Here is a 21713-nt window from a genome sequence, read left to right as displayed (position 1 = left end):
TCGACATGCTAAACACGGGCCAAAGATTAACAAGCAAATTCCAAACTACTGCTTTTTCCTCTGTGACCCCTAATGACACGTGACAAGTCTTGGCCTTTAGGTATCTTGGATTGTTCCATTGGGAGGATCTTTAGATGCCTGAAAATATTCACATTTCACATGTATAAGGCAAAAACATGAGAAAAGACATGAAAATAAGTACACCTTTTATCCTTTAAACTGTGACACCTCAGATCTATCTTCCCTTTGGTGGTTTTGATTCCTGGTTTAGGAACAAGAATTCACCCTGCTTCAAAAAGCCTAAAAAAATGGAGTCAGTGACATGGTTCAATACAACTTAGCATGTTGGGGCTTCAGGACACTTGAATTGCTTCGGTCAAGCAGTATGGACAGACAGGAGTATTATTATTTTGTTAATGTTTGAATCCTGGTCACCATTTGCTTCAATTGTTTGGGAGATAACTGTGATGCCTTTTCCCTGTGAAACTCCAGCAGTGTTTTGTGGACTATAAAACTTCACCTGGCTTTCCATCAGCATGAGGGTGAGAAGATAATGACTGAATTTTCAATTTTCGTTTAAATATTCTTTTAATATCATAAAATTACTTTTGATACTTAAGTACAGTATTTATCAGATACTTGATAGAAAAGCTAATAGTCAGGGCTGGCTCAGGCTTGCCATGTGCCAGCCCCTAGTTAGGCTGACATAGGCTTAGTCTGCCCGGGGACCTCCTATGATACACTGAGCTCCTCTCTGCTTCTCTGTCTCTCTTTATCTGCAAAAACTCATGTCCTATTACTAAAGTTCACTAACTCGGCTTCTTTTCCAGAGTGTTTGTGCTACCTTGTCTCGTTGTTTTATTGGATCATGGCTGCACCTGGTTTGTGGTCATGGTTGTGTTGATGCTGTGGTCCTGTCTATGGCTGCGCCTGTGTTGTGAGTCTTGGTTGCACAGATGCCGTGATCCTACTTGACACCAACGTCTACTGTCATTATTATTAGTCATGCCTCCACTATTAATATACAAATATGGTTGTTATTGCCGCATACATAAACGACAAAATTTGCAAGGTAATATTACATGCTATCATAAATTACATTTTTTGGAAGGGAGAGTTTTTTCTTAGTTGATGTGAGGGTCTAAGGACAGAAGAATGTCGTATGCTGTAAAGCCCACTGATGCAAACTGTGATTTGTGATAATCGGCTGTCAATAAAACTGACTTGACTTGAATTGACTTAATGACTTCTGCTCAAGTAATATTATAATAGGTGACTTTAGCTTTTACCAAAGTTATTTTCTGGTATGAAATCTATACTTTGACTCACGCATGGCTTTCAAGTACTTCATCCTCCACTGCTCATCTAAAGTCAGTCTTGCAGGCTCTTGGTAATGTGTCTATGTCCTGCAGGACAACATACTGTACTGCACAGGGACAGTCAGCTCTGTCTTACAGCGCCCTCTAATGGCCTCTTTATTCCATCACACTCACCACAGGCAGTAAACACTGTGCAGGCTTGGATGTGGTCATCATCCGTTATTTTAGATTGTTAGGCCCGATCCGTGCAGGAAGCTGCGGTGTGTAGCAAGACCAGCGGGCAGAGAGAGGGACCAGACCGGGCCGGTACCGTGAATTCAGTCCGGAGCGGTAGGTACCGAGCATCACTGCTGTTAATGTTGCTGTTTCGTACCGTTACTCTGTTGGACCCGCCCTGAAAACACACGGATATGTAAAATGTTAATATTCACATCTATGTTACATTGCAGCAGTTGGTGGAAGAGCAGCATCCTGTATGTTTCTGCAGCACATTAAGATGCGTTTCACTTTTTCTGGCTCCTTCTGTGTTTTGTAACATTACATGAGCTAAATGCTACCAGGCTGCTAAAAAGCTACGCACACGCACAGTGGAGACTCTCTGAGATCAAATAAACACAATGTTCTCTGCTGAGGTGACTATCAGTGATATACACACTTATTATTGTGTATTGTTTAGAAGAATCTTTCATTCAGTATTTGTTTACAATGTGTAAACAGAAAATAAGGCCCACTAACATGGCAGCAGTGCAACAATGACTCAGTGATGATAAAACAGTATGAGGTCATTTACTGGATGCTCATAAATTATTAAACAAACAAAACATGAGAATAATGGTGTAAGGTTTTAGTTTAAATGGCATTCACAACAGACATTACAAAATTAGAATAAATATGTTTTAATAAATTCTTCTTATAGTCTAATTTACTAAATGCAAACTCTCTTGCAACAAAACAACAGGTTTTTAAAGGTACAATAATTCTTTATACATGGTCTTAACTCTGCCGTAATTGGTGCAATAATTCAAATACAGCAATAGCCTTTGCAGTTATCAACTGTGAAATGTTCCTCCCACTGTTGAATGTGTATTTAACATATTTTGCACATACATTCCTATTTCTGCATATATTGTGTTGTACTTTATAGCATTATACACATATTTTATATTTCTAACGCTACATACTAGTTTTATACATTGTTATGTAGCATATAATGGCATATAGTTTTATATTTTTTACTCACTTTGCATACTTAGTGCATTATACATATTTATATTTTTTATACTTTGCACAAGTATAACTCTGTAGAATATTTATATTTATATTTTTTTTACATACCTTGTATTTTATTTCTAGTTTTATAATTCTCTATGCTTTACATTAGAGCAACTGTAATCACTCACAAATTCCCCCTGGGGATCAGCAAGGTATTTCTGATTTTGATTCTAATTGATCAGACTAGTCTTTACAATTGCTTACATAGTTATGTTACTTTGATCCACGCATAACTGTGAAGTACACCTTTGCATTTTTAGTTGAGTATATCACATGAACATTTTATTTTGTAATCTGCAAAGTGCTGAAACTGTTTAAACATGTGTAAAAAGTCATATTTCCATGCCTTTTTTAAAATAAAGTAAGTATAGGTGCCAAATTAATGCTGTGAATGTATATAAATGCTCAGTCCACACAAAAACACATACAGTCTATATTCAAAAACGAATTATTATTACTTACTTATTAACAGTTATTAGTTATAATTGTTTTTTTTTTTTTTAACTAAAATTCATTGCTAATAGATCTGTCCCATTATTTCAACAGTATTGTTACAAGAAGGATCTCTCTATTATTTATGAATGACCAGACCATATTTGTGTATATTATTGATGTGCCATCATCGTCTTCTAAAACATTAATGAACCCTGGGCAGACCTAACACTTTACCAGGCTTCTACGTCTCATTGTCTCTCTCTGATTTATCCTGTGCATCATGTCTGTAATCACCTCGTCTCGTTTGTAGGAGGACACATTGATCCCCGCTGCACTGATAACTCAACTCAGATCACGCTTCAGTGTCACCATGCACTCCTGGACCACATTTGCCACTCTGCTGTGTCTGCTGGCAGGGGCCATGACAGCCGTTCAGACCCCCCAGACAGGTGAGAGCCAGATGGGTCTGCAGAGCTCGAGGATGCCGTAGTCTGAGCTCTAGAGAGAGGAAAGAAAAGAGTATTATCAAAATGAGGTCAAGTTGGCAGAATGCTGAGTACATGAAATGTCAGAGTCTCTCTGCTGTGTTTTTAAGGGTTTCAGGGTGGTGGTTTTGTAAAATACCAGCTTTAGCCTCAGTGGATGAGATGCTGCATATATTGATTAGTTTAGTTTTGTTTATTGGTTGCAGATTTGTTTATTTCTGCCCTATTTCAAAGCACAGCCTTTTCTTAGGAATCGTCTTTGTAATGATAACAGCCTTTTTTATTTAGTCATCATCATCTAATGTAGGACTGCGATTAATGATTATTTTCATTGGCTGTGTTCAAAATTCCATTAGCATGTACAAAACCTTATCATGAAACCAATAGTAATTAAACTGCATGCCGAAATATTACAGTATGCAAACACAGGACATTATTCTGGCATAAATATTCTGCAATGCAGAGTGGTAGATCACAACATTCACAACAGACAATATAAGACAGCTCTGTAATGTCAATAACACTTCCATTTAAGTATAAGTGTTAGATCTCACTTTACAAGGTGTGATGCATTTTTAAAATGATTTTTAAAGTGCCGGAAAAGCTGAGGTTGGCCTTTAGTGGCAAGGATTGCAGATTGCAACCAGCTGAAACGTCTCCTGTGCGCCAATCATGAACTCTTGGTTAGAATTTCCTGTTTTCAGTGTTCTAGAGGATTTTAACAGGAGACAAATCATTTGCAGAGATCTCTTCGTCTCCATATTTCATCTCTCCCATTAATTAGAAGAGTTTCATGTTACAAATCAGTGCTTTTCTGACGATGTTTGGCTTCTCTCTGAGAGGCTGCTAACTACGGTGGCCGTTGCAAAAAGACAAATGGCCCTTTCAAGAGCCAGTGTTTGGTTTGATTATTCTGGGCTACTGTAGAAACATGGCGTTGCAACATGGCGGTGGACGAAGACCTGCTTCCAATGTGGATGTAAACTGCTCATTCTAAGGTGATGAAAACACAACTAGTCTTATTTTCAGTTGATTATGCACTAAAGAAAGCATAGTTATTATATTATATTATATTATATTTCTGTCAATATAGCCCTTTAAATCCTACACACTGGACCTTTAAGAAATTATTACTATCCAAACAGCTGATTATTTTTCTGTCAACTAATAGCTACTATTTTATTATCTCTCAAAAAAAGGTACGTGCTAATCACACAAGACCCGCAGTGCTTCACAATGAGACTTTTTCTGTTCCTCTAGTGTTCTTGGACAAGCAGCAGGCGAGCTTGGTGATCTCCCGTCAGAAGAGGAACGTTGGAGGCAGTAACCCGGCTCAGCCTTCCAGCTTAGAGCAGGTTTGCATGGAGAAAGTGTGCAACTATGAGCAGGCCAGAGAGGTCTTCCAGGACTCGTATCGTACGGTGAGCTCAAGAACCCCCTCCTCTGTGCCTCTTCTTTGCTTTGTCTATATCTCTAACTGCATCTATGTCATGAACGCCCTGTGTGAATGACTCACTTATCACTGATATTTTCTCCTGCAGGATATTTTCTGGTCTGTCTACATTGGTAGGTGCTGCACTGAATTACCTTTCAAACACTGCACAGTCATTAGCAGTACATTACATCTTCTCACAGACTTTCTGTCTGTGTGTAGATGGAGACCAGTGTGCAGAGAACCCCTGCAAGAATGGAGCCATGTGTTCAGACAGCGTTGGAGGCTATGACTGCGTCTGTAAGTCGGGTTTCACAGGAGTCCACTGTGAAAAAGGTGAGAAGGTGTTGGCAGGTTGTGTGTGATCTTCATCATTAATTCACTTCTCATTTGGTGTGTGAGCACTGCAACCTTCTCCTTCTGTATCCACGATGCAGACGAGACTCTCTGCACGCTGGAAAAGGACAAGGGCTGCTCCCAGTTCTGTAAACCAGGCTACACGTCCTATGAGTGCTCCTGTGCCCTCGGATGGAAGCTGAGCCGCACAGACAGGAATAAGTGCGAGCCCGCAGGTATGCCAGTATTTCAGTCCAGCTGAAATTAAAATGCTAAAGTTATTTATTATCATATGTACAGCAATTACGGAGAAGCAGTCATTGGAACTTTCAGGCTCCTTCTAACAATGGTCGTACAAATACGTATAGAATGGAAATCAAGCAAAAATGAAACTTGCTGACAAAGTATTTATTATAACATATACTAAATATAAAATATTATGTATTCGGTAGACAGATGTACAGTACTTGTAAAAATGAATGAACTGTATGTCAGCAGCATTATTGTAAATCTGTATGAGTAACTTGTTTCCATACGGCCAATCAAATTCTTGCAAGTACATCAGCTTTTTATCATAGGCAGGGCAGGCCGTCTCACCGAGCAAGACAGCAACCCACTACGCAAAACAAAAACCACAGACTACATTAGCTTTCTTTCTCATTTTAAAAAGTTGAGGCAATTTTTGACTGCAAAGAAGGTTGATTAAATTTTTTTTTTTTGGAGAATTGATGTTATTGATGTATTTATAATCATCTCACATTCTCCTTTCAGTCTCGTATCCCTGTGGTAAAGTGAGCAGTCTGACTCAGTGGGAAAGCCGACTGTCCAGCAACACTCGCAGCAACTTTGAAGGACTTACCTGTAATTTATCCGAGTGTCCCTGGCAGGTAGAAACACTCACACTGTGACTCATTACTGATCACAGTAAACCAGCATCTTATTTCTGCATGTCATTATGTTGTTTGCAGGCTCTTCTGAAGAATTCAGATTCCACAGGTTTCTGTAGTGGCATCATTCTGAAGGAGAACCTGGTTTTGACTACAGCTCAGTGTGCCAGCAAATACCGCTCCTTCAAGGTGACTGTCGGTAAGTATAAAAACACAATCAGTCCTCCACCGCTTATATTTCTGAGCTCCAAAATATTTTAGACTGAGCTGCACTAAAACCAAATCACAGTAGACATTTAAAAAGTATATATCTAACATATCAGGAGGTTTTTACCGGGAGCCAAATCATCCGCAGAAGTCTCCTCCTCTCCATAATAAATGGAGCAGGTGATTAAAACAGTAAAAACACTGAATAAAGCAGTCTCATGTCACAAATCTGTGTTTTTTCTATGCTGTTTGGAGATGTAGCTGACGGCCCGTTCATCCAGCGCCTGCTATGTGTGCGCACTTTCTTTTAACCAGTAGAAACTTCATCCGGTTAGGATTTCTGTAGTTTTAATTGTTCAGAAGATTTTTACCAGAAGCCAAATTATACACAGAGGTATTTTCTTCTTCAAAACAAATGGAACCTGTGATTTAAACTGGTAAAACACTGAATAATGCTGTTTTACATTAAAAAAACAAGTTACAGTGGCTGATGAGAAAATGTAAATGGCCCTATCTAGAGCAAGTGTTTGGATTGTCTGTTGTGAACTATTATAGAAACATGACTGTGCAACATGATGGACTCACTGGACAAGGACCCGCTTCCTATGTAAATATAAACAACTCATTAGACACTAAAAACATACTTATTATACTATATTCAATGTCTTTCAATAAATCTCCCTAACTCCCACACAAGGGAAGTTTAAATGCCCTGTTTCCTCCAACCATCAGTTCAAAAATATTCAGTTTCCTACAGATAAGCTTAAAATTTTCACTTTTGATAGGCTGCAAACATAAAATGTTTGGCATTTTTGCCTAAAAAAATGACTAACAACTATTTGATTATTAAAAATGGTTGTTGTGGATTAGCTAGTTGATCGAGCAACCATTGTAGCTCGACATGTCTGTATGTGTGCAACCCCATAATACTGAATGTCTTCTTACCTGCACCTCCTCAGGCACCCGCACCACCAACTCTGGTGTTGGAGGGGGCACGCTGTACGCAAAAATAGTTCACATTCACCCGCGCTACGTGGCAGAACGGTCGGAAAATGACCTGGCTGTGATTGAGCTCCAGGGCCGCATCAGCTTTAGGCAGGACGTGATTGCTGCCTGTGTGCCAGAAAAAGACTTTGCCGAAAGTGTCCTAATGTCCGGAGACTTACCGGCCATTGTCACTGGCTGGAAAGAATCTGCTGCTCTATCTGATTTCCAGGGCCCGCTAACCCTTAACCAACTGGCGTACAACAGCCTGCCTCAGTGTGTGGACACTCACTCCAACCTGATGACCAATAAAATGGGCTGCACCACTCCCCGCACCAACGCCGACTGCACCATGAGCTCCGGCAGCCCCCTGCTCACCCTGTACAGGGAGGTGTTCTACCTCACTGGGGTGATCAGTCGGCCCCAAGAGGCTGACTGCAGCAAAGGCTACGTCTTCCAGAAAGTGTCGCGCCACCTCGGATGGCTGCGGTCTCTCATGGGTTCACGTTAGATGGGCTAGTCAGGGAGAGCATGGAGGTTATTAGTAATGGAAAAAATATTATAATGCAGGTAAATATAAATAAATACTTTAAAACAGGGAATCTGATGAACATTTTCATGGATCACCTGTAGCCCAAACTTTGTTTTGTCTTTGTGTCTTTTAATAATATCCATCTCCTGTAGGAAAACTATACCAACCATATAGTCTCATTTTAGGCTTCTGATCCGTCTGCGTGGACTTCCTCATTTATCCACATGGTGGCTCTCTGTTAACATAAACAGAGAAGCACTTTCTGTATGAATCAACTAACCAGATGGTGAAAAGCAGCAAGAAATACAATGGATTATTCAGCATGTGTTTTGTGACGTCGACATACCTTTTATTAACCTTTCATGTGATGATACTTTAAGCGACTACTGTACTGGCTGACATGCACCTTGTAACACTCCAGGTAATCACTGTTCTATGAATGTAATAAACCCTACCAAAACACCTGATGTCAGCTTTGTCATTGTTTCAGGATGATGTAAAAAGTAGTAGTTCTGGAAGATGCTGAGGACAAACCTATTCTTCTTCCTTTTTTTATTTTTTATTTTTAACTTAAAGTCAATATCTGAGCATTCGGAAATACAATATGAGTGACTGTCACAGTAGATATAATTAGATGTTAAAAGTTTTTAGCAATTTGAAGACATAATCAGACTGTAACAATATTAAACAATAAATAAACATTGATATAATTATCTAAAATGATCAAAAATAATATTTAAGAAGACTTACCACAGCATGGTAACCAGTCTGCCAACCAGTAAAGTTATGGTTTACATCCATGTCAGTCAAGTCATAATGTAGCCATGAAAATAGGCAGTGCTTCAGATATGGATGTTGCCGCAAAGATCAAAAATTCTGAAATGTTGATGCTGTACACACATCCTTCCCTAGCAGCACAGAGGATCTATACACCCAACATAGTTTCAAGATAAATGCCACCAATTCAGTATCTGACCAAGTGTCTCTCTTTATGGTTATGAGTTATGGTGTTGAATAACGGCCAGAGAAGTTTTTTTGCAGAACGTTATGACGTCACAATGAATTTGACCCTTTGGATATAAAATATCATCTCATTATCATTTTACTCAATTAGTCATTTGTGAGAAATTCTGTCAGAAATCTGACAAAAGCATATGAATATTTGAATTCTGGCCAAAATCAGGTTTTGTGACACTTTTGGGATGGTTGCTTTTGATATGTAACAGATTACAGATTATTAATTGCACTATTAAAATATTAATAAGTCATGTAACTACTTTAATCATGTAACTACTTTAACTACTTTTCTACTTATTACATTTGTTTCATAGAACACTTTTTGAACAAATGTTTTTAACTGGGGAGTAAGGCTGACAAATGACTGGAAATAAGCTATGCCGAAAGAAGACTAAAAGATGCAAAGCAACAGAGTGAATGTTATATCGTACTCATATGTTTTTAACAGAAAATAATATAACTAACTAACTAACTAACTAATAATAACTAACTGATTACATTACGTGTATTTCCTTTTTCCTTTTTAAAATTATATTCATTCTTGAATCTAAGTACATGTTTGCGCCAAATTTAAGGAAATTCCCTCAAAACATCTGATATTGAATTAGATATTGAATTAATGACAATGAAACGGATTGAAGGACAACCTGAAAACATAGTGTAGCAGAGACAGAAAAAACCAAAAAAAACCAAAAAGCCTCTTCCATAACCTCAAATATCACTACTGCATCCCTGATATAAAATGTGTGGACAACTGTCGCACTAAGAAACATTTTATCGGTAGTAAAATAAAACATATGCAATGTAGAGGAAACAAGACTACAGTCATGTAAGTGGCTCTCAGGCTGCACTGAGGCACAGTGGTGCTCTGAACTACTTTTGAGTAGGCTTGAGTAGGGTCCCTGCACTAAATGCAGCTAGAGCCAAGTGAGTGACTGCTTATTTTACTGGAGCACCAGTATACACATCAGGGTCTCAAAGACTAAAAGAAAAAGAGGAACAGGAAAGATAGCAAACTGACTTTGTGCATGAAAGCGACATGGATCAAGGGAGAAGGGCAGGGGGCCCACAGAGACTGCTTATGCATAGGGCCCTAAATTTGGTGCTGCGCCCCTGGCCGCTCACATACAGATGACAACAAAATTAGTAATGAAACAGTAGGAGTAAAAAACAAGAGCAAGCACATTTGAAATGACTTGAAGTCATGAAAAGAAGTGATTTTAAGACTCGCTCAAGGCAGTTTTACTTTTCTGATGATGAATTAAATTAAAAGGCTCCTCTATTTCTATTTATACAACCTTTCAAGCACAGATAAGAAAGCATCAAATCTGCAGCTCTCATATACAACTGTAGTGTCAAATGTAGCTCTGAAAATCTATCTGAACTAGTTGTATATTCCTTTTTTGTCCCAGACAATATTAGCTCGCCTTCACTGTCACATACCCCCGTGTTGTCTGGCAATATTTTCCCACAGACACTCGCCCTCTGCAGTCTTCTCACAGCCTCCCTGGTGAACAAGGCCAGCACCGTGTCATGCAGGCAGAGAAAAGGAGAGGCAGAAGAATGGGCAAGAGGGAGCGAGAGTAAGAGACGCCACATAACAAAAAACCTGGCCTGCCACTTCTGATCGGGCGCTTGAAAAGGACAGCTCTGAAAGCTGGGGCCCACGTTGGCTGTTGCCATGGTACTCACCTAGGAGATGGCTCCTTGCTCCCAAAAATGGCTCTGCTCCTTTACTGGGCCGTCCAGTGGAGATTAATTTGAGTGGAGCTCCTTCCTTCCTGAGTCTGGTCCTGCTCTCTGGTCCTGCCAGCTCCATTTATATGCTCAACCCTACGTATACACAGAGACGCACATAAACACACACGCAGGAAGGTAGAAGCTTATCTTTAAAGTATTTCACCGCTGGAAAGATGGCTTTTTAATAAAACTAGGATGTCCATACATAGAACGACACCTAATTTAGGTGTTATGTGACTACAGAGAACAGAAAAAAGGGCCCTTTTAGTGAGGTAGAAAACCTACAACTACCAGAATCCACTGCGCCACAAGGAACCAATAAATACTTCCACTGGTGGGTGACATAATGCAAACTAGTACATGTGAAACAATGGTGCTGGCTTGCAAGAAACAATCTCATATTATCATTATTTTAAGAAATAGACATGCTCAGAGCAGCTGGTGACTGAACACAGGGAAATAGAGATCCATGTGGGTAAATAAGACCCTTTGAAAGAAGAGAAAACCCGGGCCATGCTAGCTGGTCGAGAAGCTCCGCCTACAACATGGTCAGCTCAAAGGTCATTTCCGGATAAGCCAGGGACAGTTTAACAATCTGCTGTATATCGCCAGGCGTAATTACTGTTGGAAAACAGTAGTTGAGACAATAATTTATTCAGTTGTTTTGTAGCTTGCCTAGGGTGACACTAACTTAAGGGCACACATAAGCAGCTTTAAAATAAGCTAATATTGGCAGTTTCAACACATCGCTGTATTTTTGTACCAATGCAAAATTGCATCTTCACAACATGTCCAGTTCAACTTTGGTGAACTTTGACCGCCCAAGTCGTAGCCTAAACCAATAGCAACAAGTATGTGTGGGGGATACATTTATTGCTGCCGGGTCAAAACATCTGGTATTGTATGATATTATCCATGAAAAATACAAACTGCCACGGTGATGAAATGCTGCCTGGCTGGTAGTCAGCTGGGAGAATGCAACAATAACATAATATTTCACCCATAGACTGTATATTCAGATGGATTGCAAAACAGCAAAACTGAAGCCCAAACATCGCAGTTAAACTGTAGAAGAATCTTGGTTTAAATTAGATCAGCGCTGCTAAATTTTACCATTTGATCTCAGTTTCTAAAAAACATTTTCAGCAAGAATTAGCACTACCTAGTTTTAACTCGTATTTCAGCCACAGTGGCAGCATGGGTAGCAGGAAGTACGCAAATGCGAAGGTACAGTCTGTAGTTTGAGTAACAGCCTGATAGCCAGCCAAAATCCAACGCATCATGTGTTTTGTAACACTTTGCGTCATCCAGCAGAGTTTACCGCAGGAAGGAGGGATATCCAGGCACTGGTAAGATGCAGGGAAGTCTACCACAGTTCATTAATACAAACTGTCCACATTGTTTTGGTACAAAGCTGGTTGAAATTTGGCAGAGTGTCCCTTTAAACTTGCTCTGAGCTGCTGAGCTGTTTTAGTTCATTTAAGTCTTCTTTAATGTATCACTTAAAAATTCAACAATAACTGTATCGGTTGGATTCTATTCCCTGAATCAAACCTAAAATCTGAGCAAACGTGGAGACCAAGACATAATGTGGATGCTGAGGGGGAAAAAAAAAGCAAGACGGGAAGAAAAAGGGCAGAGTGAAAGATGTGTGACAGGCCGGGAAAGCGAAGAGAAGATGAGATGGAAAGTGGCTTGTAGATGATGAGCAGGGACAGACCAAGAGATTGGGGATTTGCAATGCTGACACAGAAAAGAAGTCGTTGTGTGGACAGATTGATGGACCTTCACTATATTAGACAGGAATGAAAAGACCCTGTAGTGAAACATTAGTGAGGCCATTAAGCACTCAATGCATAACCTTTCTCTCTACACAAATGACGCTGGTCAAGATTGCTGCAAATAGTTGAATTTTATGACGATGTGTCGAGCATGTGGGTACATCTGGCCAGTGTCCCACTAAATCAATAATCCTTTACCCTCCCCAAAACCAAAAATTAGTGTGGGGGAGACATCAAATGACAGACTTTGAAAAGGATTATCTGTCTGTGTGGTGTCTGATTCCACGCAGGGGGTTAGCAGTTTGTCTGAGCGTGGAAGGCAGATTGAGTTAAAGTCTCGTGCAATGTGTGCAACGAGCACTCTGCTATCTGTGAAGGCACGCCTGTGATTTTGTGCAATAATCCCCCTTTACCAAAACCCATGTCCCCAATCTCGTCTCCCCCATCAGGAAGCAACAGACATGGGGCTGTGCAGTCACCCCACCCCGTCTCAAACTGTGCCCAACGCCAGACAGAGCAGCTTCCACTTGGTTGGGTAATTGTGCAGGAGGGGGGAGGTAACACAGGACCTCGAGAGGTTAGGGCCTGGACTGGGATGAAGTGGCTGCAGGAGAAAGAGAGAGACAGGCTGTGGACTTTTATATAACTCAGCTGTAGTCGAATTTCCCCCTCATATTAATTGTTTAACAAGGTGCCAATTATACAGAGCGAGTTTTGCAACTTGCAAGGTGCACCGGACTGCCTTTTTTAGGAGACCAGCAATTCACCTTTCCTTAGCTTGACCACTATTTTGCTGTGATGTAAACTTATACATCTGTATCTTCAAATCTGCAATAAAAAACAGACAGGCTAGAGCACTTGGTGACTGGAAACAGGAAAACAGAGATCCATGTGGGTAGACCTTCAAAAAGAGGAGAAAACACAGGGAGTACCAATAACTGAGTTTCGCTTGGATCATGGTCGGTTCAGGGCTTATTTAAGGACAAGTTGAGGACATTTTGATAACGTGCTGTCAATCGCCGGGCCTGGTTACAGTAGGTAAAAGATTAGAAAGTACACAAGACAACAATTTGATCAGATGTTTTGCAGATTGCCTAGGGTGATGTTGAAAGTGAGCCAATATTAGCTTAAGTGTACATTAACATGGGCGAAATTAAAACCAGCAAATAGTTCATCCCGTTCAGTTCAATACAAGCTTAGGAGTAAATAAATTCGATTCAAGTAGTAAAGCAAATTTGCATATCCACACCAGATGGAGTTCGGCTTTGGTGAAGTTTGTCGCAGCCTCAATCAATATCAACACGTTTGTGTGGAGGCGATTTTGACTGTTGCTGTGTCTAACCAGCTGATATTGTATGATATTAGTAGGGATGCATGATAATATCATTGGTATCATAAGATATTGGCTTTAAAATGAGATATCAGAATCGGTCAACATGCTAATTTCTGTCGATATATGTATATGTATTTCTTTTTGATTGACAAAGTGAACATGTAAAAAACATCAACCCCAAGTTGAAGTATTTTTCTTATTTTGCACAATGAATGAATATTACATACACTGAAAAGAATTGTCTTTCATGTGTCCATCTGCTGGTAGGCCATCATGATACGAGTATATGTAATATAATGTTAATTCCACTACAGAAGAGGCTTGATGATCACTAAAATTAGTTTGAAGAAAAAGTGGATGTGGATATCTCGATATCCGTATCTGTTATCAGCCAAATGAGTTGTTATATATTGGCATATTGGATATCGGCTAGAAATCCAATATTGTGCATCCTGAGATATTAGCTATGAGAATTACAAACTCCCACAATGGAGAGATACCACCTGCTGGAAGTAAGTCGGGAGACTGACTACAGTATTTCACCTCCATGTGTGCTAATTGTATATATGGAAGTGACAATAAGCTGATTCGGATTCTGACTTGGAATAAATGGGAAATGCAACAATAACAACATATCTCACCCATAGACTGTATATAAAGATGGATGACACAACAGCTTCCCCAAAGTGAAGCCACTCACACAGGCCTCATCTCAAAGGCCTCCTGGTGGGAAACTGACCAGTGTATGAATGTGTGTGTGAATGGATGAATGGTGCTTGTGTTGTAAGGTGTTTTGAGTGGTCACTTAAATGCCAGAAAAGCAATAGATGAATGCAGTAAATTTAGTTTTGCTGGTATTAGGTCAAAAATCAAAAGTATTGGACAAATTTAAATTTGACCTAGATGAAAGGTTAAGGGATCAAAGTGATTAATTTACAATTAATCCTGAAGGGGACCAAAATGTCTGTGCCAAATTTCATGGTAATACATCCCAGAGCTGTTGAGATATTTCACTTTAAACCACAAATATTAACCTCTTGATGGCTCTAGAGTAAAATAGTTCACCAAAGACAATAGGATTCATCCAACGGGGAGCATGAATTGTGGCAATCCATGTTACAGTTGTTCAGATATTTCAACATTAGACCAAACTGTTGAACTAACCAACAAACCATATATATTTTCATCCAAAGAGCTTCATTGCTAGAATCAACCAACCTCATGCTCATATTAAAGGTCATCTGAATGACTTAAAAATGACCTATGTAAAGATTTTCACGTTCTGTATCTGGAGGACAGGACAAATACACACACAGCAGTCGTATCAAAGACCACCACATGGATCGTAGTGTGTTTTCATTTGTCTGCGCTCTTAGTTATACAGACAAATGGACGTCTCTCTTGCTAAATAAAAATATCACTTCATATGAGCTCTGAAGGCTCTCCTGCATCCCACTTTCATCTTTTCTGCAATAGACGACATTTCTGCTAATAACAAAAAGTCACACAATCCTTTTTCCACCTCTGTCCTTGAGACAGGCTTTAAAAACAATACGCCTTTCAGTGCATGGACACGGTGACTGGATGTTAGAGGAGGAAGGTAAATCCTGGAGCTGCCTTTATTCCACTGACCTCACCCTGACCTTCTGAGGGTTAAATCCTGTTTAGGGCCATTGAGAAACCTGAGGAGCTGACAGAGGCTCACTGAATGAAAACAAGTGTGCTATGGTCCATGCGGTGGTCTTAGAAGTGGTCAGATAAGACCCATGTGTGCATGTGTCCTCCATATACAGAACTTGTAAATTTTATTTTTCACTCCAATGACCTTTAATTTCTATACTTCTTTCTGCAGGGCTATGCCCCTTCAAAAGGTCATGACCTCTGCAGGTTTTCCATATTCTGAAAGGCCAGCAACAGGCGGAGGATTTAAGACACTGATGACCAGATGAGGTCAGGATAATCCCACTGAACATACTACCTGAAATACCTCAGTGACCAAGTCAGCATATTTCACTACACAGCACCGGCAAATCAAATTAAACATTTAGCTAACTTGCACATTTACAGCAGTGCTTATTATTCTGCACTGTCCCTGTTATATAAGCCAACATATAAATACATCTCAAAAAAACATGGGCAACATAAGTGAGTGTGTGTCGTAAAGGGTACCTATCCAATCTAGACCCTATTTTCCCATGTTTTTGTATCTAAAGGCCGATATACTCTGTTCGATTTTAGGCTTTCCCAGAAGAAAGATGACAATTGTGAGAGAAACATGGTGGTAACTTTGGTCGTGGTCCTACGTCGCACAGTGAGAGAGGATCTGGGATGGCTGTTGTGCGATCAAAGACAGCTTGGGATAAAATTCTGACAGTGTCAAAATATCGAGATGACCATCTAACTGTGTGACTGCTGTTATGATCTACATCTACGAACCAACCAACACAAATGAGGCATGAACTGACACACTGATTAGCAAGATTAGTGAATGCTAAATGCTAGTTGATGGTAATAGTCACTTCGAGCTCTCATTGCATGCCATGTTTCACATCGTCCACCTCTGAGATACATTGTTGTCAAGTTATAATGTTTGTCTGGAAACGAAGTGCTCTTTAAAATTAGACTTTCTTCCGGCTGGTTTTGGACACCTGCATCCTGCAATAGTTATTACATCCTGCAAGGTCACTGGCTTTCATCCTGATGCTTGTCACTGGAAACAGATGCAGCATACGGCCCCGTATGTCGGCCACCCTGCCGTCACTTTTGTGATTCATTGTGTTTGAGCCGAGCAGGGTCTTAACAAGGTAAGGCAACCTCGGGGGTGGGGTGGGGGGTTGGATGTGTAAGCAGGGGAAGGATGAGAGAGAGGAAAGAAGGAACAGAAACACAGATAAAACATGGAGAGAGGTGGTTGACACTGAAGAATAAAGACAGAGACATAAAAAAGTTCCTTTACATACAGTACATCATATACAAGTATAGTGCATAAGCCAAAGCAAACATGACAGACAGTGGCTTTGACACTGTTGTTCCTGTCCACATGACACCTTAAGAGCATGTGCTCTCTTCATTAAAGGACAATAACTCACCAGGCAGAGCCAAACTTAGTCTACAGCCTGTCTGTAAAGCTATATTAGTCAGCGACTGATCCCCACACATGATCATCACACTGACACAGAGACAACTTGTCACCCCCTAAAAATATTGAAGCAGAAGTTCTTCACTGGCTGCTTTTATCTGATATTAACACTATGCGAACACGGGCACATGCAGTGGGACAATCTGTTGCAATGTCGCTGCTTTGCCAGAGAGCTCTATAAATGTGAAGATTATTTACAAAAAACAGGAGTGGTTCAGCATCCAAAACACGTTTTAGCTCGCAGGCAAGTTAGTTAAGCTCGAATTATTCAGGAAGTCAAACAAACAAGACAGTTCATTCACACAAAACCTGGCATGACGCTCAAAGTCACACTAATTCCAGCAATCACAGAATCAGAGAGGAGCTAACAAAAACTCTGTGTTTCGCAGTTCATCTCAGTATCATGGTGACTAAACTACAGAGAAACCAATTTTGCCACTTCACAGTTAGGAGCTTCTGAAGGCCTGTGACCTGGCGTCATGGCTATTATTATCTTCAAAGTCAACAAAGAATAATTGAAGTATTTATCAAAAAAATGCAATACTTTATTCAATATGTATGCATGTGTTAAATATATAGTATGTCTAAACAGTATGTACAAAGGGGGTTGGAAAAATTTTGGGAAACACAGTCTTGCTTTCTTGTTGAGAGTTAGAAGATCAATGCCACTCTAACGTTTGCGTGGTGAATAGCTATTTCAGCAGCTTAGCGTAAAGATTGGAAGCTGGGGGAAACAGCCAGCTGATCGCTCCAAGTTTGTTTGAGTTACAGGGTAGATATCTGATCTGTCAATCCGCTAATGGATGAGATCAGAAGCTGCTTCAGAGGTAAGTAGAGGCAAACTTTTAGACAAGCACAATTACAGGTTAAGTTTCACTTTCACTGTGTCTGGTGTTCTGCTGCTCCGTCTGTGCCCAGAGTAGGCTCTGCACTCCAAAAGTGGTGAAATGAATATTGGTTTTATATATATATATATATATTTGTATCAATGAATATAAATATAAATAAATATAAATATATATATATATACCCCTGTGCAGTGTCCTTAATGTTACTATAATGTTGCTGGGGATACAGTGAGATGCACCAGGCTATTCACTAACACAAGTTAAACTCATCCATGTCTTTATAAGATGCTCATAGCAACAGATGTAGGATGAAAGTCCACTTAGGGTGGGCAGGAGTGGAGGTGGTGCAGCAAGCACTGGACTTTGACCTAGGATATTGGTGTTTAAGATCAACAAACAACAACATAAGCTGCAGTGTTTTACAGCTTGAAGTCTGAAGTTCCTCCTCAAAGCGATTACTTTTACATATGTCCACCTCATTAGTTGAAACTTTGGCCACATTTAAGATTAACATCTAACATTGTAACATTATATAATCAGGAAAATCACATTTCCCCTTTAAATAGCTTGTTCTCCTACTCCTGTGAAGTGATGTTCTTTCAAATCCATTTATTGCGATTACTTATGTGATCCTTTTCAGCACACAATCTGTCACTGCTGATAACCACTATGATGAGAAAAAGGATGGTATTGATGATATACTGCCTTAGTCTGTCTGCTGATAAAATGCGAGAGCCATTAATCTCCTTAGTCGTCCTGTTTCGAGGAGTGACCCCTCCCCTCCTCCTCCTTCTCTTCCACCCCCTCTTCCCATGCTGTCACTCTCTCAGCCTGCACCTGTCAGATTAGTCTCACATCCTCAGCTGCCACTCCATATGATACGCCTCCTTACTGCCCAGAGCCCGCATGTCATCTCACTTTGCATGTATTTAAGCGTGTGAAAGGGAAACTGGGGGGAAAAAAGCAATGAGAGAGCAAATCCCATGCAGGATGTGAGTGTGACTGGTTGTTGGTTCCAATTGTACCCCTCATATTGCAGCAGTATTTGTTTTTTTTTTTACCATTAAGATGTAAGACATAAAAAAAAAAAATAAATAAATAAAAAAATCACATTTAATTTTATCTGCATCAAGTAGCAGGAGATATGATGGGGATTGTGAGTATCAATAGATGGAAAAGAAATTTCTCAAGTCTCTCACAGTGACTTTTTCGTTGATGAATAATCACATTTTGTAAATGTCTCTTGTTTATGAACGTCATATTATTCCCTGCTTTATCCCTATTTGATTTATGGTATTGTTTGGGCAAATTCATACCCCTCTAATTATCATACATTTTATTTGCTGCAAAAACGATTTGTAGGACTGGCAACTCTCTCATTCTCTAATGAGGCTGATGTTCCACTTTTCAGGAAACTGAACATTTTCTCAGTATATTACATAAATATTTATCAGATATGTGCGTTTATATATAAATGTGTGTTCTTACCGTTTTTCTGTAGCATCATCCTTTAGCCATTTCTTTAAATCAAATTTTAAAAATTAATTCATGTAATATTAGACAGGTCGATCAACTTCCACCTTCTGTGTTACAAAACAAAACATGGTTGTTTTCTCAGACGTCGCGGTGTACTTTCCCTAATCATGAAGTCAGGACTTAACATGCACTTTGCACCTGATGTGCACTTACTTGATCTTTTTTTCCCTTTTACTGTGAAAATTGCTGTGATATTTTGGCACTCTAGTATTCTTTTATTTGTATTTCTTGCTTGGGGATATGCTCCATTTTATTCTATTCTGTTGGAATGATAAAGTACTCATTATTAAGAGCTCATTATCTGTAGAGACTTTTAAAAGGAAATTATCATTACAATTAATTCATGATGTTAATTCATTTCTGTGTGAGCATATATCTTTTCTTTTTCTTTGTGCATGTGCTCTATGTATATCTTGGTTTTTATTGGGCTACTTTCTCTGCTCAGTGTGCTTTTTGTTGTCAGTTATCTTTTGTTGTATTTTTCTGTAAAATGTTTTTTTATTGTTGTTGCCCCCCCCTCTTTCTTTGTTATTGTTTGTTCTTTTCAAGTTGAGGGTGGATCCATTTGCATAAGCCTCTGGCTCCTCTCCTGACACATTTCTTATTTTCAGTCATCTGGATTTTATGCAGTTTTAATTGTGTGCAAATAAACTAAACGAAACTCCCCCAAATCGCTGGATTATTTGCAGTCTCACAAAATGAGGTGTAACCCTGTGAGTGGACAGAGAGGGAAGGTTTGTTCCTGTATAGTCAGATAATATTCTACACCAGCAGCTGCATTGTGATTACCTGGTCAGAGGTGTCATGGCTGCCATGCTCTGCTCCTGCTTGACTGCAGTTTGGACACCCATTTCAAACTTATTGCCACAGGCGACTTCCACTGGCTCACATCATACACCAGCATAAAGGCAGGATGGTGGGGGGTGGAGGTAGTGGGGGGAGTGGGGGCTCCAGTATTGAAAGCCTCCCTGGTAGACAGACTGGAGCAGCTGAGGCAACAAGCATGTGACTAGAGGGAGAAATAATAAGCACCACATCAGTTTAGGGCTGAGTCAAATAGCTAGAAATAACCAGAGCAACAACGGAAACAGGCTGGGTATACTTTCAAAATAAGAGTCTCATTTCTTTAAAATGAAAATGAGTTGCAGAAGATGTGAGCACGGAGTTGACATCATTTATATTATAAAATCCTCAATGATAACAATATGGCAAGTCTTTGTGAAATACTCACTGAGTTTGCTGCGGGGTTTGTGGTTCAGTCTCTGGCTCCGTCCAACTTCTGTCTACATGTTGCAGTGTCCTTGAGAAAAACACTGATTCTTAATTTTCCCCTGATGGTCAGGACTTGCAGGACAGCTTGCTGAATCACTGTGTGCCTGTAAATGAGAGACAAATAGACCTTTTAGACGTGTCTGTTCAGAAAAAGCACAGGTGTATTTAATAAGATTGATGATGGCTGTGTTCCAATTAGTGGAGGTCCTAGAATTGTGGATGCTGACTAACTGGAGCAGCTTTCTGGCACACTTAATGGAATTGAGCCATCATTAATGTTGTCTGGGAGGAACCTATGCTGTGAAAAGGGTTGGGATTTTGCCATAATTGAAAAAAAATGTTGTTTTTTCACTATTGTCATGCATGTGTGAGCGCAGCATTTGATGTTTTTACAAGATCTGGTTAGTTCAAATGTTTCATTTTTGAGTAAAATTGTTAAATGAAACTTAAAATTAATTGATTATTTAAGACATACAACCTGCATCAAACATAATGTGTCTGAGGGCCACCAAAATTTGAAAATTGGACAATAATTTTTATTTTTGCAGTTACTGGCTATGATATAAATGGATGGATGAATGGATGGATGAATGAAGATTTTTTTTTGCTTTCTGCCTTTATTTGATAGGACAGCTTTCGAGTGAAAGGGGGAGAGGGAGGGGATGACATGCAGCAAAAGGCTATGGGTTGGTATTGAACCTGCAGCTGTTGCAGCAAAGAAATGGCCTTTGTATATGGGACATGCACTCTACCAGATGAACTACTGGTTGCCCAAATGGATTTATTTAGGTGATTCTTAAAATAAAGATGCCTTTTAAATCCACCACTGGAATTTGGGGCTCAGAGGTGGTTAAAAGTAATGCAAAATATTACTATTTAAAGTTGCAGCTATGTTCCTCCCCAAAGCCAAAATAAATAACACAATTCCTTCCCAAATGCATAAAAAAAAAATAACTGACATGCCTTTCCTGTTTTTCACCACTTCTCAAAACGAACAGTCCCATTGACAAGGGGCTTATGACTATTAGTTTAAAAAAAACTTATTCTGAAAGGTGCACCCGGAAACTACATTTTAACAATCTAACTTGACACTATATTGGCAAATTTTCTATGACTTAGAGCAGTGGACGAGGCAAAAATCAGTACAGCAAACTGGAA

General features: G+C 39.6%; 1 protein-coding gene across 1 annotated transcript; it reads left to right on the top strand.

Annotated features, from left to right (window-relative positions):
• The first annotated feature begins 1488 nt into the window (after positions 1-1488).
• Positions 1489-8351, top strand: proza (protein Z, vitamin K-dependent plasma glycoprotein a). The gene is made up of 9 exons (XM_042505061.1): positions 1489-1649; positions 3337-3475; positions 4772-4932; positions 5053-5077; positions 5166-5279; positions 5381-5515; positions 6051-6166; positions 6248-6365; positions 7333-8351. Exons 2-9 carry the CDS (start codon positions 3397-3399, stop codon positions 7866-7868), a joined length of 1284 nt encoding a protein of 427 aa, XP_042360995.1. The 5' UTR covers positions 1489-1649; positions 3337-3396; the 3' UTR covers positions 7869-8351.
• Positions 8352-21713: the final 13362 nt, after the last annotated feature.

This window comes from Plectropomus leopardus, chromosome 17 (assembly GCF_008729295.1).
Source record: "Plectropomus leopardus isolate mb chromosome 17, YSFRI_Pleo_2.0, whole genome shotgun sequence".
In the NCBI taxonomy this organism is placed as follows: Eukaryota; Metazoa; Chordata; class Actinopteri; order Perciformes; family Serranidae; genus Plectropomus; species Plectropomus leopardus.
This window is presented reverse-complemented; position numbering and strand designations above follow the sequence as displayed.

Coding starts and splice junctions, on each gene's coding strand:
- proza (XM_042505061.1), top strand. CDS start 3,397: ATGCACTCCTGGACCACATTTGCCACTCTGCTGTGTCTGCTGGCAGGG. Junction 5,078..5,165: donor TTTCTGGTCTGTCTACATTG/GTAGGTGCTGCA, acceptor GTCTGTGTGTAG/ATGGAGACCAGTGTGCAGAG. Junction 5,280..5,380: donor AGGAGTCCACTGTGAAAAAG/GTGAGAAGGTGT, acceptor TCCACGATGCAG/ACGAGACTCTCTGCACGCTG.